Genomic DNA, 17430 nt, shown 5'->3' with positions numbered 1-17430 from the left:
TTGGGTGGACGAGGGTATATCTTTCGCATTTCCCTCCGGAGCATCGCATTAACCATTATAACATCTCTAACCAATGCATTATTTCATCCCAACATTAGGATATCCTAACTACATGGTCTCACTCTTGTGTGGTTGAACTTACGTAGCCTTACAGTGACCTTTCATTCCTTAGTTGGGGTGGATTTTCTAGATCTTGAGTCATATTTTGAACGTCTCAACTAGAGGGACAAGTCTATCATATCTCTAGTCCTCTCGTTTACGGTCAACTATCGGGAAGGATTAAGCTGCCAGAGTAATAACCTCACAAGTGCTCAACCCCTTTTTCAACCACGTGGGCTTGTGGCGTAGATTCCTTTTGTCAAATAATGATAAGAGCGTAACACAACTTCATGTATTTTTGAAACCTCTACCACATTCATGGTGCAAGAATCTTCTAATTTCGAGTTAAACTGATTTTCTCCACACTCAAGGAGACATTTTATGCCACTTACTTGGCTATTCCTCCTTAAGACTTACCATTGCCGAACAAGACACATATGGCATAAGACAATTGCTACTATCCTTTCATAACTCATCATCTTCTCAGAATAACTGATACTAACGTCTTTATCCTCCCAATCATGCCTCCCTTATATCACATGTCTAAAATGACTCACTTCTTTTACATCTTGGAATCATATACATCATTCTCACATTATCCATATATACTAGTTTACTCTAGATCTCTTTTAGATGAATCGACAATTGTATTGCCATGGTTAACTTTGTCAGTGCTACCTTGTTAGTTATTAGAATATAACACCTATAAATGCCGCTACTCAACACATTGACGGACTCTTGAGAAATTCCACCTCAATCTCAAACCCTGTCGTCCCTATTTGCATTAAACATGCTGGGGTTGTTGGTTCAAACATGTCAAAAAAGAAGTATCATTCCAAGATCAAAGATACTAGGCAGGAAACTCCATGGTCATATTCATTCAAACACATCGTAGAATAAGGTGGAGGAGGTTGAAGGTCGCCAAAAGTTCAATTCAGGTGTTTGGCGTAGAGATTTGGAGTTTGAAGAAAGTGAACGGGTTAAGCTCAAGATCTTATCCATGAAGACATTATGTGAATTGTTAATAAAGGTAAAGTAGGTACAGTGCACATTGGGCCTTATGGAATCTTAAAGGAAATAAGCCATATAGCCTATGAGTTTGATGTCCCCCATCATTGTCCTCTATGGACCCAGTGCTTCATGTGTCTATGTCAAAGAAGGTAGTTGCAGATCCTTTGACCATCGTCCCGGTAGAGACTATTGAGGTTAATGGAGAATTGGCTTATGAGAGGTACCTAATTGTCATCCTTGTTATACATGTCCAGCAGTTGAGATTGCCTCTGTCAAAGTGCTATGGCGAAACCTATGAGTCGAGGAAGTCAAGTGTTGTGAAAGAAAATACTCTCACTTGTTTGTGTAACCTGATGTTATGAAAAGAAAATACTCTCACTCGTTTGTATAACCTGATGGCTGCGGATGGAAAGTACTTCCTATGTGTTATAATTTAACATACACAATTTATGTCGAGATACCCCCTTTGGTAATGTAATGCTTGTAATGTTGAGATTGGTGTTATTGATATATTGTGATGCTTTGTTGAGTTGTGGATGTGTTGTTAGGAGTGGTTTTGGTGATTCTCTGGCAGGTGGATAGGCCTAAAAATAGGGGAAACTCTGCGAAAAGTTTGGAAATTTGGGGAGTTAGCCGAATTTGAGGCAAGTTGTGTGTGAATGAAGAGCTAAGTCATATTGTGTGTTTTGTGGCAGTCTCTAAACATCATTCGAGGATGAATGATCCTAAGCAAGGGAGGATGTAAAGCCCCGTAAAATTTTGCCAAGGATTCAAGTTTTTATGGTGCCAAGGTAAGCTAATGTGCCACAGTACGGATTTTCAAATTGTGCAATATATCACGGAGTTAGTAGAAGAATTTACAACAAATGGCGATTCTGTGGTCCATTATTCTATTGTGGATCTGTTTCGCTGACCACGGAATCACCACCGAATGAATTAGAAGCAATTCAAATTTGAAGACCATTTTGTGGCCATTCTGCTGGCCACATATCTGTTCTGCTACCATGGAATTGCACCAGATAATTGACATCGGGGAGTTATTTTTGGAAATTTTATTATCCGACTCTATTTTGATATAAGTCCTTAGTGGTTCATTTTATAAGTTATAAATTGATGTTTTATAGTGAGTATGTCAATTTAGATAGAGAGGGAGAAGCTCTATCAATTATACTCATCCATTCTTGCCCCAATCTTAAAGAATCAAGGAAGCTACTCATTTGGCCATCAACTATCCGGATAAGTCCTTCTCCTAAGCTTTCATACAACTTGTTATGGGTCTAAGTAATTTGTGGAGTTAGAGATAGGCCATGCAGGTGCCAATAGGAGATAGTATGTGGGATTGTTGAACTATTTTGGGTATATTCTTGTTGAAATTGGTTGAGGTAGGAAGAGATTACCATTGTAGAGCCTTGCATTCATTTTTTTGTGTAGTAGGTGTTTTACGAAATTCCCAAGAGACTTATATCATGAGAATCCTTCTAATTATTATTCGATTTTCACTATCTTCCTATAGATTGAAATTGCTAAAAGTATTGGGATGTTGTAGTAATCTAAGAAAATCTCAAGCAAGGTATGTTGGCTAAACTCCCTTTCTAGAATCAGAATCCATGAGTTCCTCGTAAGTTCCAAATGTGGTTTGTTCAAACTCCTGTCCCTACTGTTCCAAATTGTTTCAGATAATTATTTTTCCTAAATTCCTATGTACTCGAGCGATGTTCAAATTTTCTCTATCATATTATGCTCCCCCTTAGTGGGAAAATATTTAAATATGGTTGTTATAACTAATGCATATGATTTAAACCCATGTTTCATTCGTAAATCACCATGCCTTCCTTTGTAAGTAATTGAAAGGTGTTTTGAGTTTGTATATTCATGAGTTGAAACTGTATATTGCCCTTTGGGAAAAGTACCTCAAGAATAAATAGTGTATTGATCGTTTATGATGTTAACTTGTCCTTCGATTTCAAGTCATTATGATCAACTCTTTGAAAGAAATCCACTGTGTTTAAAGACTACATTACTAATGAACTTAAAGTCATGATTTCCGGAATGTCTATATATTTGTGTGTATTATTATGATCATTGGATGTGAAGAAATAAAAGTGTGAATTATAAAATACGGCCATCGTGCCATGAATGAAGAATTCTATTTATGGCCAAGAGAGCCAATGAAATAATGATGTTGTGAGTGGTTAATAGTGCTAATGAAGCTATATATGGTATATAAGGTTATGAGATGAATGCATTTGTATTTTTATTTCCTTTACATACAAAAAACTATTTTTGGGAGTATCATTAGCGAGCCGAGGAAGGGTGGGTTGTAACGGCCCGCAACCGAAACTACACGTGCCGATGCAGGAGTTGATTGAGATTATTCCCCTTAATTGGGATAAGATTGATGTGTTGAGATTATTCCCCTTAATAGGGATGAGCTTGTTGCTGGCCTTGGATTGGATGTCGACTCACACTGCATATGTGAGAAGATGACCTAACTAATCGGCTGGTGATCGGATGCCTTGTCGCGCCCATGGTGGTTCCTCCTTCTTATTATCATATTTTAATCGCATCATCATGCCAATCAACATTCATTCGTGGGGATATGGCTTAGCCGATCAATTTTGTGATTGGACTCTAAGCCTCGTGCATGGTGTGATGATCGAAGGCTAATGATCTCCCAACCAAAAATGTTAATTTCTTATTTTGATATTTGTTATGTTTTTACTAGGCATTTGGATATCATTGGTTTTTCCTTTTTGCTTTCATGATTTTGTTTTTCTTATATTGGCATTCTATTTCATGATAGATATTTAGCTTTATATACTAGTGTTATTCCATATGTACTAACGTCCCTTTTGCCGGGTGCGCTACATCTTTAATGGATGCAAGTGGTTCTTCAGTAGGAGGCTTTGATCCTCGTTAGCAGTTACCCTCTACTCAGCATATTTGGTGAGCCCTATTCTGTTCTGGGCCTTATGTCACTTAGCATTGTACATTGTGTTTTAGGGTATAGCCGGGGACTTGTCAGCGACACTTCCATACTACTCTTCTGTCACACTTAGAGGCTCTGTAGATAGGTTGTGGGTGGTGTTCGATTTGCGGTAATGAACTGGAAATGTTGTAGTTGCCAAAAATGTTTTCACTTCGTAATTATGAACTTGTAATATTTTGGAAATTGTAAATGAAGCTTCTGTAAATAATGGATAAAGGATGTGGTACACTTTACTTTTCTTATATCTATTTCCTGTTACTGATTCTTCAATTGTTCGTGGGTAAGGTTGGGTAGAATGTATCAACTAGGCTTGCTTGACTGGGACGTCTTGGTCGAGCGTCGGTTGCGCTCTAGGTCGTGGCATGACACAAGCACCCAATTACCATTGAATTCTTCCCATGATTGAAGTACACGACCAAATTGATTGGGTCAGATGTACCAGGTAAGGATTGATTATTGGTTTTAACATTTACATGGTTTTGCAGGACAAACTCCAGATCAAAGCCAATGGGATAGCATTCAAAAAGCAATTCAAGTCATATTATGCAGTCTTGGGATTGTTCTAGCTCACAAAAGAAGATCATGTCAGAGAAATTGAAGCACATATCGCACAACATTCTTGTGCAGAATCTCACACTGAATTCTTAACCAAATGTGACAATCCTTTATGGAAAAATGAACAGTTCAAGTTGCCTTTCAAAAAAAATGAAAATATCAATCCTACAAAGGCAAGTCACACTGGTATGAATCCCGACCACCTTCAGCTTGCAAAAAAAGAGTATCAAGAGCTAGTGGATTTGATCTCATCGAGCCATCAAATTCATAATGGGGCATGTGAAGCATTTTATGTCAACAAAAGAGCAAAGAAAACAAAAGGTAAATTGAGAATTGTAATTAATTACCAACCACTCAATCATTTTCTTTTGGATTACAAATTTCTTATCCAAAATAAGCTCACCCTTTTCTCCCAACTTGCCAAAGAAAAAGAAATTTCTATGTTTGATCTTAAATCAGGGTTTTGGGTATTGGGAATCTACCCGGATGATAGGGAAAAAATTGGGTTTTGCATTCCCGATCACCATTTTCATTGGAAATTCAAGCTTTCGGTTTAAAAACTGCTCCATCTTTGTTTTAAAAGGCCACGATAAAAATATTTCAGTCAATCCTCCACACATCACTTGTTTATATGATGATATTTTACTATTCTGTGATACTTGGGAGGAGCACATAAATTTTTCCAATCATTTTGCATCTTTAATGCGAAAAAATGGCATCATGCTTTCAGCTAATAAAATGGTTTTTGTAAATAAAAAAAATATTTGGGCATGCATTTTTCCCTTGAAGAATACACTGCAGGTCCTCATATTTCTCAGAACTTCTCAAGTTCCTTGATACTGGGTTCAGCAGTACCAGTTGATTCTGAGAGCTTCAAGATGCCAGACATACCGAAATACGATGGGACTTCGGATCCGCAGGAGCACATAACAACCTATACCACGGCTGTGAAAGGGAACAATTTGACTCAACATGAGATTGAATCAGTCCTACTGAAGAAGTTTGGTGAAACCATCACAAAGGGGGCTTTGACATGGTATTCACTATTACCCAAGCATTCAATTGACTCTTTTTAGATGCTTGCAGATTCATTCATTAAGGCCCATGCCAAGGCCAGGAAGGTCCAAGCTAGAAAGTTTGACATATTTAGCATCACGCAAGGTGAGTCCGAATTGTTGCGGAAATCTGTGATCAGATTCTAGAAAGAGAGGATGTTGCTACCGGCTATAACAGACGAGTGAGCAGTGGAGGTGTTCAAAAAGAGTTTGAATCCGAGGAGCTCCGACGCCTCCCAAAAGCTGAAGGAAAGCTTGCTCAAATTCCAAGCGACCACATGGGCGGAATTCCATAACCGTTATGATTCAAAAATTAAGGATAGAAGATGATTAAGTAGGGTTCCCGACATCAACCAAAAGACGGGAACGAGATAAGGACCACACTAAGTTCAAAAGTGATTTCAATGCAGATCAGCGATGTTCTAAAGGTCATTTCCTGCTATACGAGAGAACCAAGGGACACGACAGAAATTAGTTCTGGTCATCAAATAGATTCGCTCCCGATAGAAGAACTGACCATTGCGAAACAATATGTTGTTATAAGAAAAAGAGGTATTGGGGGCCTGAGATTCCACATATTCCAGGTTATCAGATTACAACTTCAACCTCAGTGTAGTGGAGTTGGTATCGGGAATGAGGAATAACAAAGAAGCACGATTCCCGAAGACAATCAGATCTGATCCTAACCATAGAGATCCTAACTTATGTTGAGAATATCATGGGGCTCACGGCCATAAAACTGGTGACTGTCAGCATCTGCGTGAAGAGGTGGCAACATTGTGGAAGAATGGCCATCTCAGGGAGTTCTTGAGAGACCGAGCCAAGAACAATTACGGCTGCAGCCGGGACAATGTATAGCCTTCGAAGATAGTAGAATACTACCCTCGGTTAACTATCAACATGATTTTCGGATTGAATGAAATTAATGGCATAACCTTCTCGGCGAAGAAGAAAATAAAGATATCAATGACCCACAACAAGAGACTCTGTGAAGTCGCAGAAGATGACATTAGCTTCGCGAAGGAAGATGTCGACTGACTTCTTCTACCACATAATGATGCTCTGGTAATTTCTCTCAATGTTTTAAATTTCAAAATTAAGCATGTTTTGGTTGACCCATGAAGCTCAGCCAATATCATTCCACGGAGAGTGCTGGGACAGGCAAAGTTGAACGAAAGATCATTCCGGTGACAAAACTCTTAGCTAGATTCAACTTGACTAGGGTGATAACCCGATGAGAGATCCTTCTACACAAGAACTCCGAAGGGGTAACCAAGACCACCTTATTCGAGGTCGTAGACTACGACATGGGCTACAACGTAATCCTCGGAAGGCCGTGGATACATGAAAAGAATGTTGTTCCCTCAATATACCATCAACTGTTGAAATTTCCATCCCCGGAAGGAATCAAGCAGATAAGAGGGGATCAATCGGAAACAAGAGATATGAACACAATGTCGATTTCCAGTAGCAAGGGGAATGAGCCCATCAAATAGCAACTACAGGAATAGATGCCTTATCCCTTTCAAATGAAGATAATAAAAGAGAGGAGTCATTAGAATACAACCAAGTACCGAGTTACTTTAGGTACTGGAGGAGATAGATGCAACCAAGTCCACTGCAGAAGAATTCAAGCAAGTGGCTTTATTCAAAGAATTCTTGGAAAGGAAGTTTCACTTGGAGACAAGACTCAATCCCGAACTCGGGTTAGATTATATAAATTTTCTTAAATCTAACATAGATTGCTTTTCATGGTCGCACTCAGATATGAAAGGTATCCTATTGGAAGTGGTCGTGCACAAGCTAAGCCTGGACCCAAGCTACCCGCCGGTAAGGCAGAAGAAGTGTCTGATTGTCGAGGTCAGAAATAGGTTTGTTAAAGAGAAGGTAACACAATTACTCAATATCAGTTCCATACGGGAGGTAAAGTAACCAAAGTGGTTAGCATATGTAGTTATAGTGCCTAAATAGAATAACAAGTTTAGAATGTGCGTAATATATAAAGATCTAAACAAGGCATGCCCTAAAGACTCGTTCACATTACCAAATATTGATGCTATGGCCGTGCACGAGTTGATGAGTTTCCTTGATACTTAATCCGGGTACAACCAACCCGGAGGATCAGGAAAAACAAACTCTGGCACATATTATTATAAAGTGATGTCATTTGGGCTTAAGAATGCCAGAGCCAGTTATCAGAGGCTCATGAATAAAATGATCAAAAATCAAATAGGCAAAACTATGTAAGTATACCTTGACGACATGTTAGTCAAGTCTTTAAATGCAGGAGATCATCTGAAACACCTCCAAGAAACCATCGATATCTTGAGGAAGCATAACATGAAACTCAACCTAAAAAATGCACGTTCGAGGTTTGCTCCGGAAAATTCATGGGGTTTTTGGTTAGGAGTAGGTTAGCAGCCTTAAGCAGGTTCATATCGAGAGCATTAGAAAAATGCCATCACTTCTTCTCACTTCTCAAAAAGAAGTACAATTTTGAATAGACTCCGGAATATCAACAGGCCTTGAAGGACTTGAAACGGTACCTATCAAGCCCCCCGTTACTATCAAAACCGAGGTAAGGCGAGCGGTTGCTAATACATCCAGCGGTCTCGGATGTAGCGGTAAGCACCGTTTTAGTCCGAGAAGAAGAAAGTACATAGTTTCCTGTTTATTATGTTAGTAAAATATTGTCGAAGCGAAGACTCGCTATCCGCACCTCGAAAAGCTGGCCTTAGCTCTCATAGTTGCCTCTAGAAAGCATAGGCCTAATTTTTTATGCCACTAAATAGACATTGTGACAACCTTTCCCTTGAGGAATGTTCTTCACAAGCCTAAGTTGTTAGGCCGCTTGGCCAAATGGGCAGTCGCTATTAGTGAGTTCGACATCGAGTACAAGCCTAGGACTGCGATCAAGTCACAAGTTTTGGCCGACTTTGTGGCCGATTTCTATCCCGGATTAATGCCCTTAGCTGCTAAAGAGGTAGTTCTGGTTTCCGAAACTACATCAAGAGTAGTAACCTTGTTTGTGAAATGGAGCTTCAAATGTAAAAGGGTCCGATCTCGGGGTAGTTCTTGTCACACCCTCAGGAGAAACCTTAAGGCAGGAAATTAAGACTATTCCGTTAACTAACAATGAAGCCGAGTATGAGGCTTTGGTTGCAAGACTTGAACTTGACCAGGGACTTGGCTCCGAGGTCATCGAGATCAAATGTGATTCCCAACTGGTAGTAAACCAAGTGTACAAGATTTATTATACAAAGGAAGAACGCAGGCAACAGTATGTGAACAATGTTCAAGAATTACTTGCACGATTCATAGAATGGTGGATCATACACATTCCGAGAGAAGAGAACGTGGAATCAGATGCACTGGCCAATTTGGGGTCATCTACGGAGATGAAAGGATCTGACTCTGAAACCATCGTTCAGGTTCTACATTAGGTATTGGATGTGGCTGGTTACTGCGAGGTTAATTCAACCAACCTAGTCTGGGACTGAAGGAATAAGTTCGTTGAATACCTTTGACATGGAAAATTACCCAAAGACCTGGGGCGTCCCAGACAGTGCGCACAAAAGCGGCTCGTTACTTCCTCATATATGGGAAATTATGTAAGAGGTTATACCAAGTCCAATTGGCCCTATGTCTAGGATCCTCGGAGGTAGACTACGTGATGAGAGAAGTCCATGAAGGAATTTGCGGGAACCATTTCAAGTGCAGATTCATTGATACTAAAGCTGGTTAGGGCACAATACTATTAGCCCCCGATGGAACAAGACGCAAAGATGATTGTTTAGAAATGCGACAAATGTCAATGCTATGCACAGTTGGTACACGAACCGGCGGAACTCTTGAATTCAGTATTGTCCCCATGGCCATTCATGAAATGGGGGATGGATATATTTGATCCACTACCGCCGGGTCCCTCAAAGGAAAGATTTCTTTTAATTTTAAATGATTACTTCACAAAATAGGTTGAAGCATGTCCATACCAAAAGATTGATGAGCGCGAAGTAGTCGACTTCTTATGGGACCGCATAATCTGCCGATTCGGAATACCGAAGGAGATTTCCTACGACAACGGACCATAGTTCATAGGCTCAAAAGTCACAAAATTCCTGGAAGATTTGAAATCAAGAGGATTACGTCCTCATAGTACCATCCGAGCGCCAATAGACAGGCGGAGTCAACCAATAAGGTAATTATCCAAACCCTCAAAAAGAGGTTAGAAGCTGCTAAAGGAAAGTGGCCCAAAGCGTTACTGGGTGCGCTAGGGGCATACCGGACAACAGAAAAATCAATCACGGGAGAAACACCTTTCTCTCTCGTATAGGGCACGGAAACTTTGATACCGATGGAAGTATGAGAGCCAACGTTGCGGTTTTTCCGAGCAAATGAAGAAGCAAACAATGAGGAGTTGCTGGTGAAGATGAATTTGCTCGATGAACACAGGGACACATGGACTTGGCATACGTGAGGATGATGGCTCAAAATCAAAGGATGGAAAGATATTATAATCGGAGGGCCAATCTTTGCTACTTCAAAGTAGGAGACTTGGTCCTGAGAAAGGTGACTCAGAGCACTCGGGAAATCAATGCTGGGAAGCTGGGTCTAACATGGGCAGGTCCCTATCGGGTATCAGCCGTCACCGGTAAATGATCGTACGAATTGGAAAATCAAGATGGTGTCAAAGTGCCCAGCAATTGGAACGTGACTCACCAAAAAAGGTATTACTATTGATGGATCCTGTCAATACTGAAAGTATGTACTGAACTCTTTTTCCCTCTCATCCTCAACAACAACCACTATGGCCGGCTCGGTTATTGCATTCTTTAGTTTCTTATTTTGAGCCCCAGCCGAGGAAGAACATTGCCTTTTTGGTTGCTTGTTCTCTTGCTGGGGACTCCGAGAGGAAGCACCTTCACCAGAAGCAGGTCCGCGTGCACTGCTTTGAGCAAGGGTACTTTATAGCACCCTCATGGCCTTCTCGGGGTCGGTTAAAATGTCGACCTCCGGGTAGGTTACAGAACCTTGCGGATGTCCTGAATTAAGCAAATAATGGAGTTAGCTACTTTTCTGTGGAAGTTACCTATGTTCATGCAAAGATTAAAGGAAGAAAGTCTTGGTTTACTATGATTTCTTGCCTTTCATCCATATTTAAGGGTCATTTCCTTCCACCGATGGGATTCTGGCATTGTAATTTCCATATTCTTCTTAACCCACTGGTCCAGGCCTTGATCCCATGGTGGTTCCCATGAGGTAGCTAAAATAAAAGAAATGAAGCGGTTAACAATAACGGAAAACAATCTTTTGACAAAGAAAGGAAATGAATCAAAAACTTATGAAAACGGTTCCACGACTCAGGAAAAGGCGGAGATGTGGCCGAGATGATGTCCCTAGTGGCGATGATGACAAATCGCTCCATCCACCCGTGATCATTATCATCATCCATGCTGGTGAGAATAGGGTAGTTGCCACATTTGTTGAAGTTTATTACTCCCCCACGAAAAATTTTGGGGATTCATCATGTGCGTAAGGGTAATGGTTTCCCCAGTCTCCGTGCACAGCTGGCGTAGGCAAGCTACCGTTCTCTATGTAGATGGGCCTACTTGAGCCAAGCTGACCCAGTACCGGTGGCAAAACTCCAAAATTACGGGGTCGAGCCCTTCATTCGGCCTTAAGAAAAATGAATCCAAGGTACAGGGGTACGTATAGATATACGTAAAACCCTCCTTGGTGAAGGTAACTCGCTCTATCATATCTAGAGCGAGGATGTTGAGGTTAGGATAGTTGCAGTCCTCCTTCACTGCAGGAATACTAAAAGGGCGAATGGAGGAGGGATACCTACTAACAACCCAAGTCCGTGAAGACGCAGATGGAGCCTTCTCTTGGAAGTCATTAACGGTACTCAGGTGTTTGGGTATGATGGTCTTTACAGTAGGAGGCTCAGAATCGGCCTCAGCGTCCTTGTTTTTCTTTGGGCCTCAACCGAAGAGAAGGCTAGAGTTTTTAAAGAACGCAGTAGAAGAAGCCATGGTAACAAGGGGCAGTCAACTTTTTCGAAAAACGTTGAACAAGATGTAAAACATCCTAAGCAACTGTAAAGTTTAAGCAGAAAAGAAGAAGAAGGGTCTATGAAAGCTAAAACTTTGAAAGTAAAGAGGAATGTGATGAGTAGAAGTAAAGATATAGACGGCAAAAATCGTGGTAATGATGACCTTAAAAATCGGCAAAAATATTTGTTGAATCGTGGGGCAACATATGTTCGGGGTATTAAATGTGAAGAGACGTGCGTCCTTTCAAGCGTTAGAAACTGTTCAGGAATTTTCCCGCCAAGAAAGGGATCGTCACCATATTTCCGATGACACAAAGATGTGTCACCGAAAAGCAGGGGGACTATCTGTATAGAGTAAAACTGATTAATAATAAATGGTCGAATGATAACATCACACATGAAACCGAAGTTAGACAAAAGGCAAGTGAAGTGACAATAAGTACCGGACGCGGCAACTGTGATTGAGGTGGGGGAGATCCCGAAGGGAACATAGTCAACGTAAGCAGATCGGGTATTTGTCATCGGATAGCATTCAATAAGGAAATATTCTCTCGTATTAAATGAGCGATCATTGCAGAGAATATTTGCATTCATAACCTGTCGTTACATATTTATCAATGCCTACATTATTATCATTTAAGTGAGGCTTGATCCTAGAATCTTGTTTCCCTAGACATAACTACAAATAGGAGTCTCAACAGCCATTGTAAGGGACGAAATTCTTGGGAAAAACATATGCTATATTCCATTTTTGCTCTCAATTAAACAACTTTATTTGCTCTTTTACATTACTTTCATTTTTGTCTTGAGAGACATCGAGCTTGGAGTCAGGCTTGTCGTTTTCTTCAATTTTAACTGTTAAGTCATATTTTTAATCTTATTTCATTATTATTTTTGGATCAAATCAGTTTTGCTTGTCTATAAACCACATAACAAATTTATCTGTACCGTTTTATGGGTAAACAACAAATCTTAACTTTTTCCATCTAAACGTTATGAAGTAATAAATGTAGGGGCATTCATCTGAATGTTAAATCATTCAATTAAAGACATAATTAAACTAAGCATTTAAATGAGAAATTGTAACAGAAGAAACAATGCGGACCACATAATGAAGAAACTAACTTACAAGAACATCATTATATATACAGCATAAAACATATCAAGGCCTGAGTGCAGGATTCTCATTTTGATGTCAAGACAAAAGCCCTGAATTTCCTGTTTCTCTACTCTCCCGGCGAAGAAAACCTTGACTTTCTTCAGTTAAATTTTTTTGCCAGTCACTAAGGATTGCTAGTGCAGATCGGGTCTGGTCCTTCAAAAACGAAATCAAAGAAGGTAGTGGAAAATAAGTTGTCAAATCCATTTATCTCTGGAAGTTGTGCATTTATCTGGGTAATGAAAGCTTCATTTGCTGATGTATCATTGACATGTGCTAGGGATGTGACACTATGATTCACATGGTTATTTCCTACGTTCATGTTATTACATTCCAAGGAGAATTGTAACGTATTAATTGTGTTCTCCATGTGCACCTCACCCGCATAGGAGGCCATTTGTTTCGCGGTGATTTCAATCTCCTCTACGAGGCTGGCTACCTGCAACAAGGTAAAATTCTTCATTCATAATCATGAACATAAAGAGCTCGGCTGATTCACATGCTTGAAGGAATTGATACTTGATATTGCTACATTCTTTCTTTTTTAGTATGTATCCAAAAGAATAATGTATTTTTTTATACATATTGGGAATCGCTTATTTTAAACCTCCTACTTCATCCTCAATGACATTAATATGTTCTTATAACCATAGGAATGTAACGGCAAGTTCTCACGATATTTTTGATATGGACATTTTGTAAATCAAATATGGCCATATAAAATGAAAAGAAAGGAGTATATGAACCTGCTGCTCGAGTTCAAAAATATGACCGACACAGCCATAAATTGGATCCTGCATCCTAGCCAAGGCTTCATATGACATGGTTACAGCAGCTTCACTCCGGCAGTGCAGCGGGAGGTGCAGAAGCAGCTTGGAGACGTTGCTTGCTCCGAACACCTTGTGAACTGCTGCAAAATGGTTAGTTGCCTGCTCATAACAGAAGTAAGGCGCGAAAATGCATTCATTGGCGCACCTTCTTCTCAAGAACTTACATGCCCCGCACGAAGAACCACCAGGTCCTGCCATTTCTGCTGCTATAATTTTTCTTTTCCTTCTGTGTGCATATCCAACTAAAAATCCAATTCTCTTTTATAATTAACTTCTAAAAGGGCCAGGTCTTTCTTTAGTTATGAGTGAAAGGACATTCTCCCTTTTGGTGAAAAGTAAATTCTTTTAGGTCTCCATCATGCCTAACAATGTTATTCACAAATTGGGTAAGCTTACCTTATTGGTGTCTTTTTAAATGTGCTTTTCTCTAGTAACGTGACACTTGTTTGGAGGATCTAGTTTCCGTTTTTTGCTAAAAATAATGAAATATTATTCCCCAGAAGCAGCATAAAATAATAATTTTATCATTTGGACAAAATAAAATGGTGGTCATATTTCACTGATTTTGACTCCATTAATTAATCTCTTATCTTCCTTTTCGCTAGTATCTAAGCGGCCTTCTTTCTTGACTCAATTTCTATTAAAAAATACTTTTGTTCAAGCATATGTGCTTAATTATTTCCTAACCTAATAAAGAGCTGCCCATCTGCTCAACCAAGGGAAGACCGAAGGAGGTGGCCGAGAGCTATGTGCTCTAGAGGAATGCGTATTTTCTATTCTTTTCTTTTTCCATCTCTCTTTTATTACTATGGTGCATTTAAGTAATGCACATTGACAGGGTGGAGATTTTCTTTTTGCACTAAATGGCCCGATAGGTTATTTTGAGTACTAGCTCCCCTTTTTTATGACATGAGACCTTTTATGACGCTATTTGTTGATTTATGACTTGCGTGCATGGTCCATGTTAATTTTCGAATAGTCTAAATGTGAATGATTTAAGAAGACTTGATTTTTGAACTTGAAAATGGCTAGAGTTGACCACAGTCAACATTATTGGTAAACGACCTCGGATCAATATTTTAACAATTCCGCTAGTTTCGTATGATGATTTTGAACTTGCACGCGTGTTTGGTTGGGGTCCTGTCACGACCCAAAAATTCAATATTTGTGATGGCACCTAACCCAACCCGCCAGGTAAGCCAGTTAACAGTCAACATATTCCAAATGAAATTAATAACCTCTTATACAACAACCTAAGTACTGGTAGTACTACAAGTCACGAGCCACTAAGACTTAGAATTACAAACTGATAGAAAATGATACAACATCTATTTAAAATGTACATAAACTTAATCTCAAATCTAGAACAACCAAGAACGAGTGAAAGCGATAACTGTAACGCAGGTACATCTTCAATGGAAGCTCTCGCTATTTCACAGCAACATCAGCTCCAAAATCTGCACGCAAGGTGCAGAAGTGTAGTATGAGTACAACTTACCCCATGTAATCAATAAGTATCATAACTAACATCGGTGATACTCGCTATCACTTGTACAGTTCATAAATTTAAAAAGTGTGGAACAGATATATGATCAAATTAATAAAACCACCTTGGTTCTCACAACTCTTTGTTTTAAAGTTTTCTGCTCAATCAACAATCAAACATATAAGGAAGATATGCATGTAAATCAGATAAATAGTCAAGGAAATTGCAAGTAAAGATCAAATGCAATAACCAAATATCATCTTGTTACGGTGCGCAACTCGATCCAACTAACAATAAGGCAATAAGGCCTATTGCGGCATGCAACTCGATCCGTATAATAGTCACCAGCTCTCTTAGAGCTCACATCAACAAGAAACCCGTCGGTTTCTCACAATCCGCATGTACACATGGTCACATGCATAACAACACAATCTACCCGGCATGGTCATTAGTTTAACAACACAATCTACCCGGCATGGTCACAAGCATAACAACACAATTCACCTAGTGTGGTCACAAGCATAATAACACAATCAGCCCGACGTGGTCACATGCATAACAACACAATCCGCTCTGCTTGGTCACAGGCATCCAATCCAGATCATATCACATAGAAGCGGGTGTAAATGAATATATGTATATGATGAATAAATATCATATTTCATGCTCTTGGACTATTATAATAATACGCTAAAGGGTAGGCATGTATAAAGTGTGATATCATAGCTCAAATCAGCAATTTCATCACAGAAATAGCAATTACCAAGTTTATTCAGGAAATTAGTATCTTCGTAACTTCAAGCATGGCTCAAATGGTTCAAAACAATGTTATAAATATGAGAAACACTATTAGCTTAAAGCTTACAATTAATTCTAGGCTTATCATAGCCTAAGTACTACCCCGAGCACGGATAAATGCCCTGGTGCTCGCACATGGACTCAAACCCCACACATACGCATACCCATAGCACATAGCTATCATAAATAATTAAGGCAACTAATGCCTCAATGAAGTTTAGATAATATACATACCTCTAACAAGTCAAAACAAATACTGAGCAAGCTAAACAACACTCTAAAAATACCATCCCCCACGTATCAACCTCCGAACGGCTCGAAACTAGCCAAAAATAACTCAAAAACATGAAATAATGCCATGGAGACAAACCCAATCGATAAAGATAGAATCTTTAATCAAAACTCAAAGTCAACCAAACAATCAACCCGGGCCTCGCACCTTGGAACCTAACAAAATTAACTAAATCCGACAATCCATTTAATTTCGAGTCCAACCATACTAATTTTACTCAAATTTGACTCCTAATCGATGTTCAAAACCCAAAATTCACTTTAAGAACGTTTAGAAAAAAAACCCTATTTCTCTTTGAAAATCATCAATCAAATGCCGAAATCGAAGATGGACTCACGGAATATAATCAAAATCAAGTAGAAAACACATACCCCAATCCATGTGGTGAAAATCATCTCCAAAATCGCTAAAATCTTAGCTCCTCAACTCAAAATGTGATGAAATAACTCAAAGTCCGAAAATAGAGTATTTATCATCACTGAACAACAATACCCATCGCGATCGCGAAGAACAAATGCTACTGCCACAAAAATGATCTACGCGTTTGCTTTAAAAGCCACGTGAACGCAATGCCCAAGACACCAAAGCTTCACGAACGCGATTAAGAATTCCCCAGCTCCTAGCTCCCGCGGTGTCCCACACGCGAACGCGAACAGTAACCAATCCAAACCTCCGCAACGCGTACAATATGTCGTATCCGCAATGAAAAAATTACCAGTGGCCAAAACACACTTCGCGATTACGAAGAACACCAGAGACATCAGATAACAGTAGAAAACCAACAATGCAATCATGAAGAAAATGGTCCGATTCTACCCTGAAACTCACCTAAGCCCCTCGGGACCTCGTCTAAATATACCTACAAGTTCAAAAATACAACACGAACCTACTGGATGCCTCAAATCACATATAACAACATCAATTCCATGAATCATGCCTCAAATCAAACTTAATTAACTTTTAAACTTTCAACTTCCAAAACTCGTGCCGAACCATACCAAATCAACTCGGAATAAACTTAAATTTTGAACACAAGTTCCAAATGACATAAAAAACCTATTCCAATTAACAGAACAACAATCCAAACACGATATCATCATA

The 17430-nt window shown here is 39.5% G+C and overlaps 1 protein-coding gene across 1 annotated transcript; it reads right to left on the bottom strand.

The window, feature by feature from the left end:
* Positions 1 to 13047: 13047 nt before the first annotated feature.
* On the bottom strand, positions 13048 to 13951 carry LOC107797669 (LOB domain-containing protein 33-like). The gene is made up of 2 exons (XM_016620576.2): positions 13670 to 13951; positions 13048 to 13362 (listed from the first exon to the last, which is right to left on the bottom strand). The coding sequence occupies exons 1-2, from the start codon at positions 13949 to 13951 to the stop codon at positions 13048 to 13050; spliced, it is 597 nt and encodes a 198-aa protein (XP_016476062.1).
* Between the last annotated feature and the right edge of the window lie 3479 nt (positions 13952 to 17430).

The sequence above is a fragment of the Nicotiana tabacum genome, chromosome 13, assembly GCF_000715075.1.
Source record: "Nicotiana tabacum cultivar K326 chromosome 13, ASM71507v2, whole genome shotgun sequence".
Lineage (NCBI taxonomy): Eukaryota > Viridiplantae > Streptophyta > Magnoliopsida > Solanales > Solanaceae > Nicotiana > Nicotiana tabacum.
The sequence above is the reverse complement of the archived record's forward strand: the minus strand, read 5'-3'. Positions and strand labels throughout refer to the sequence as shown.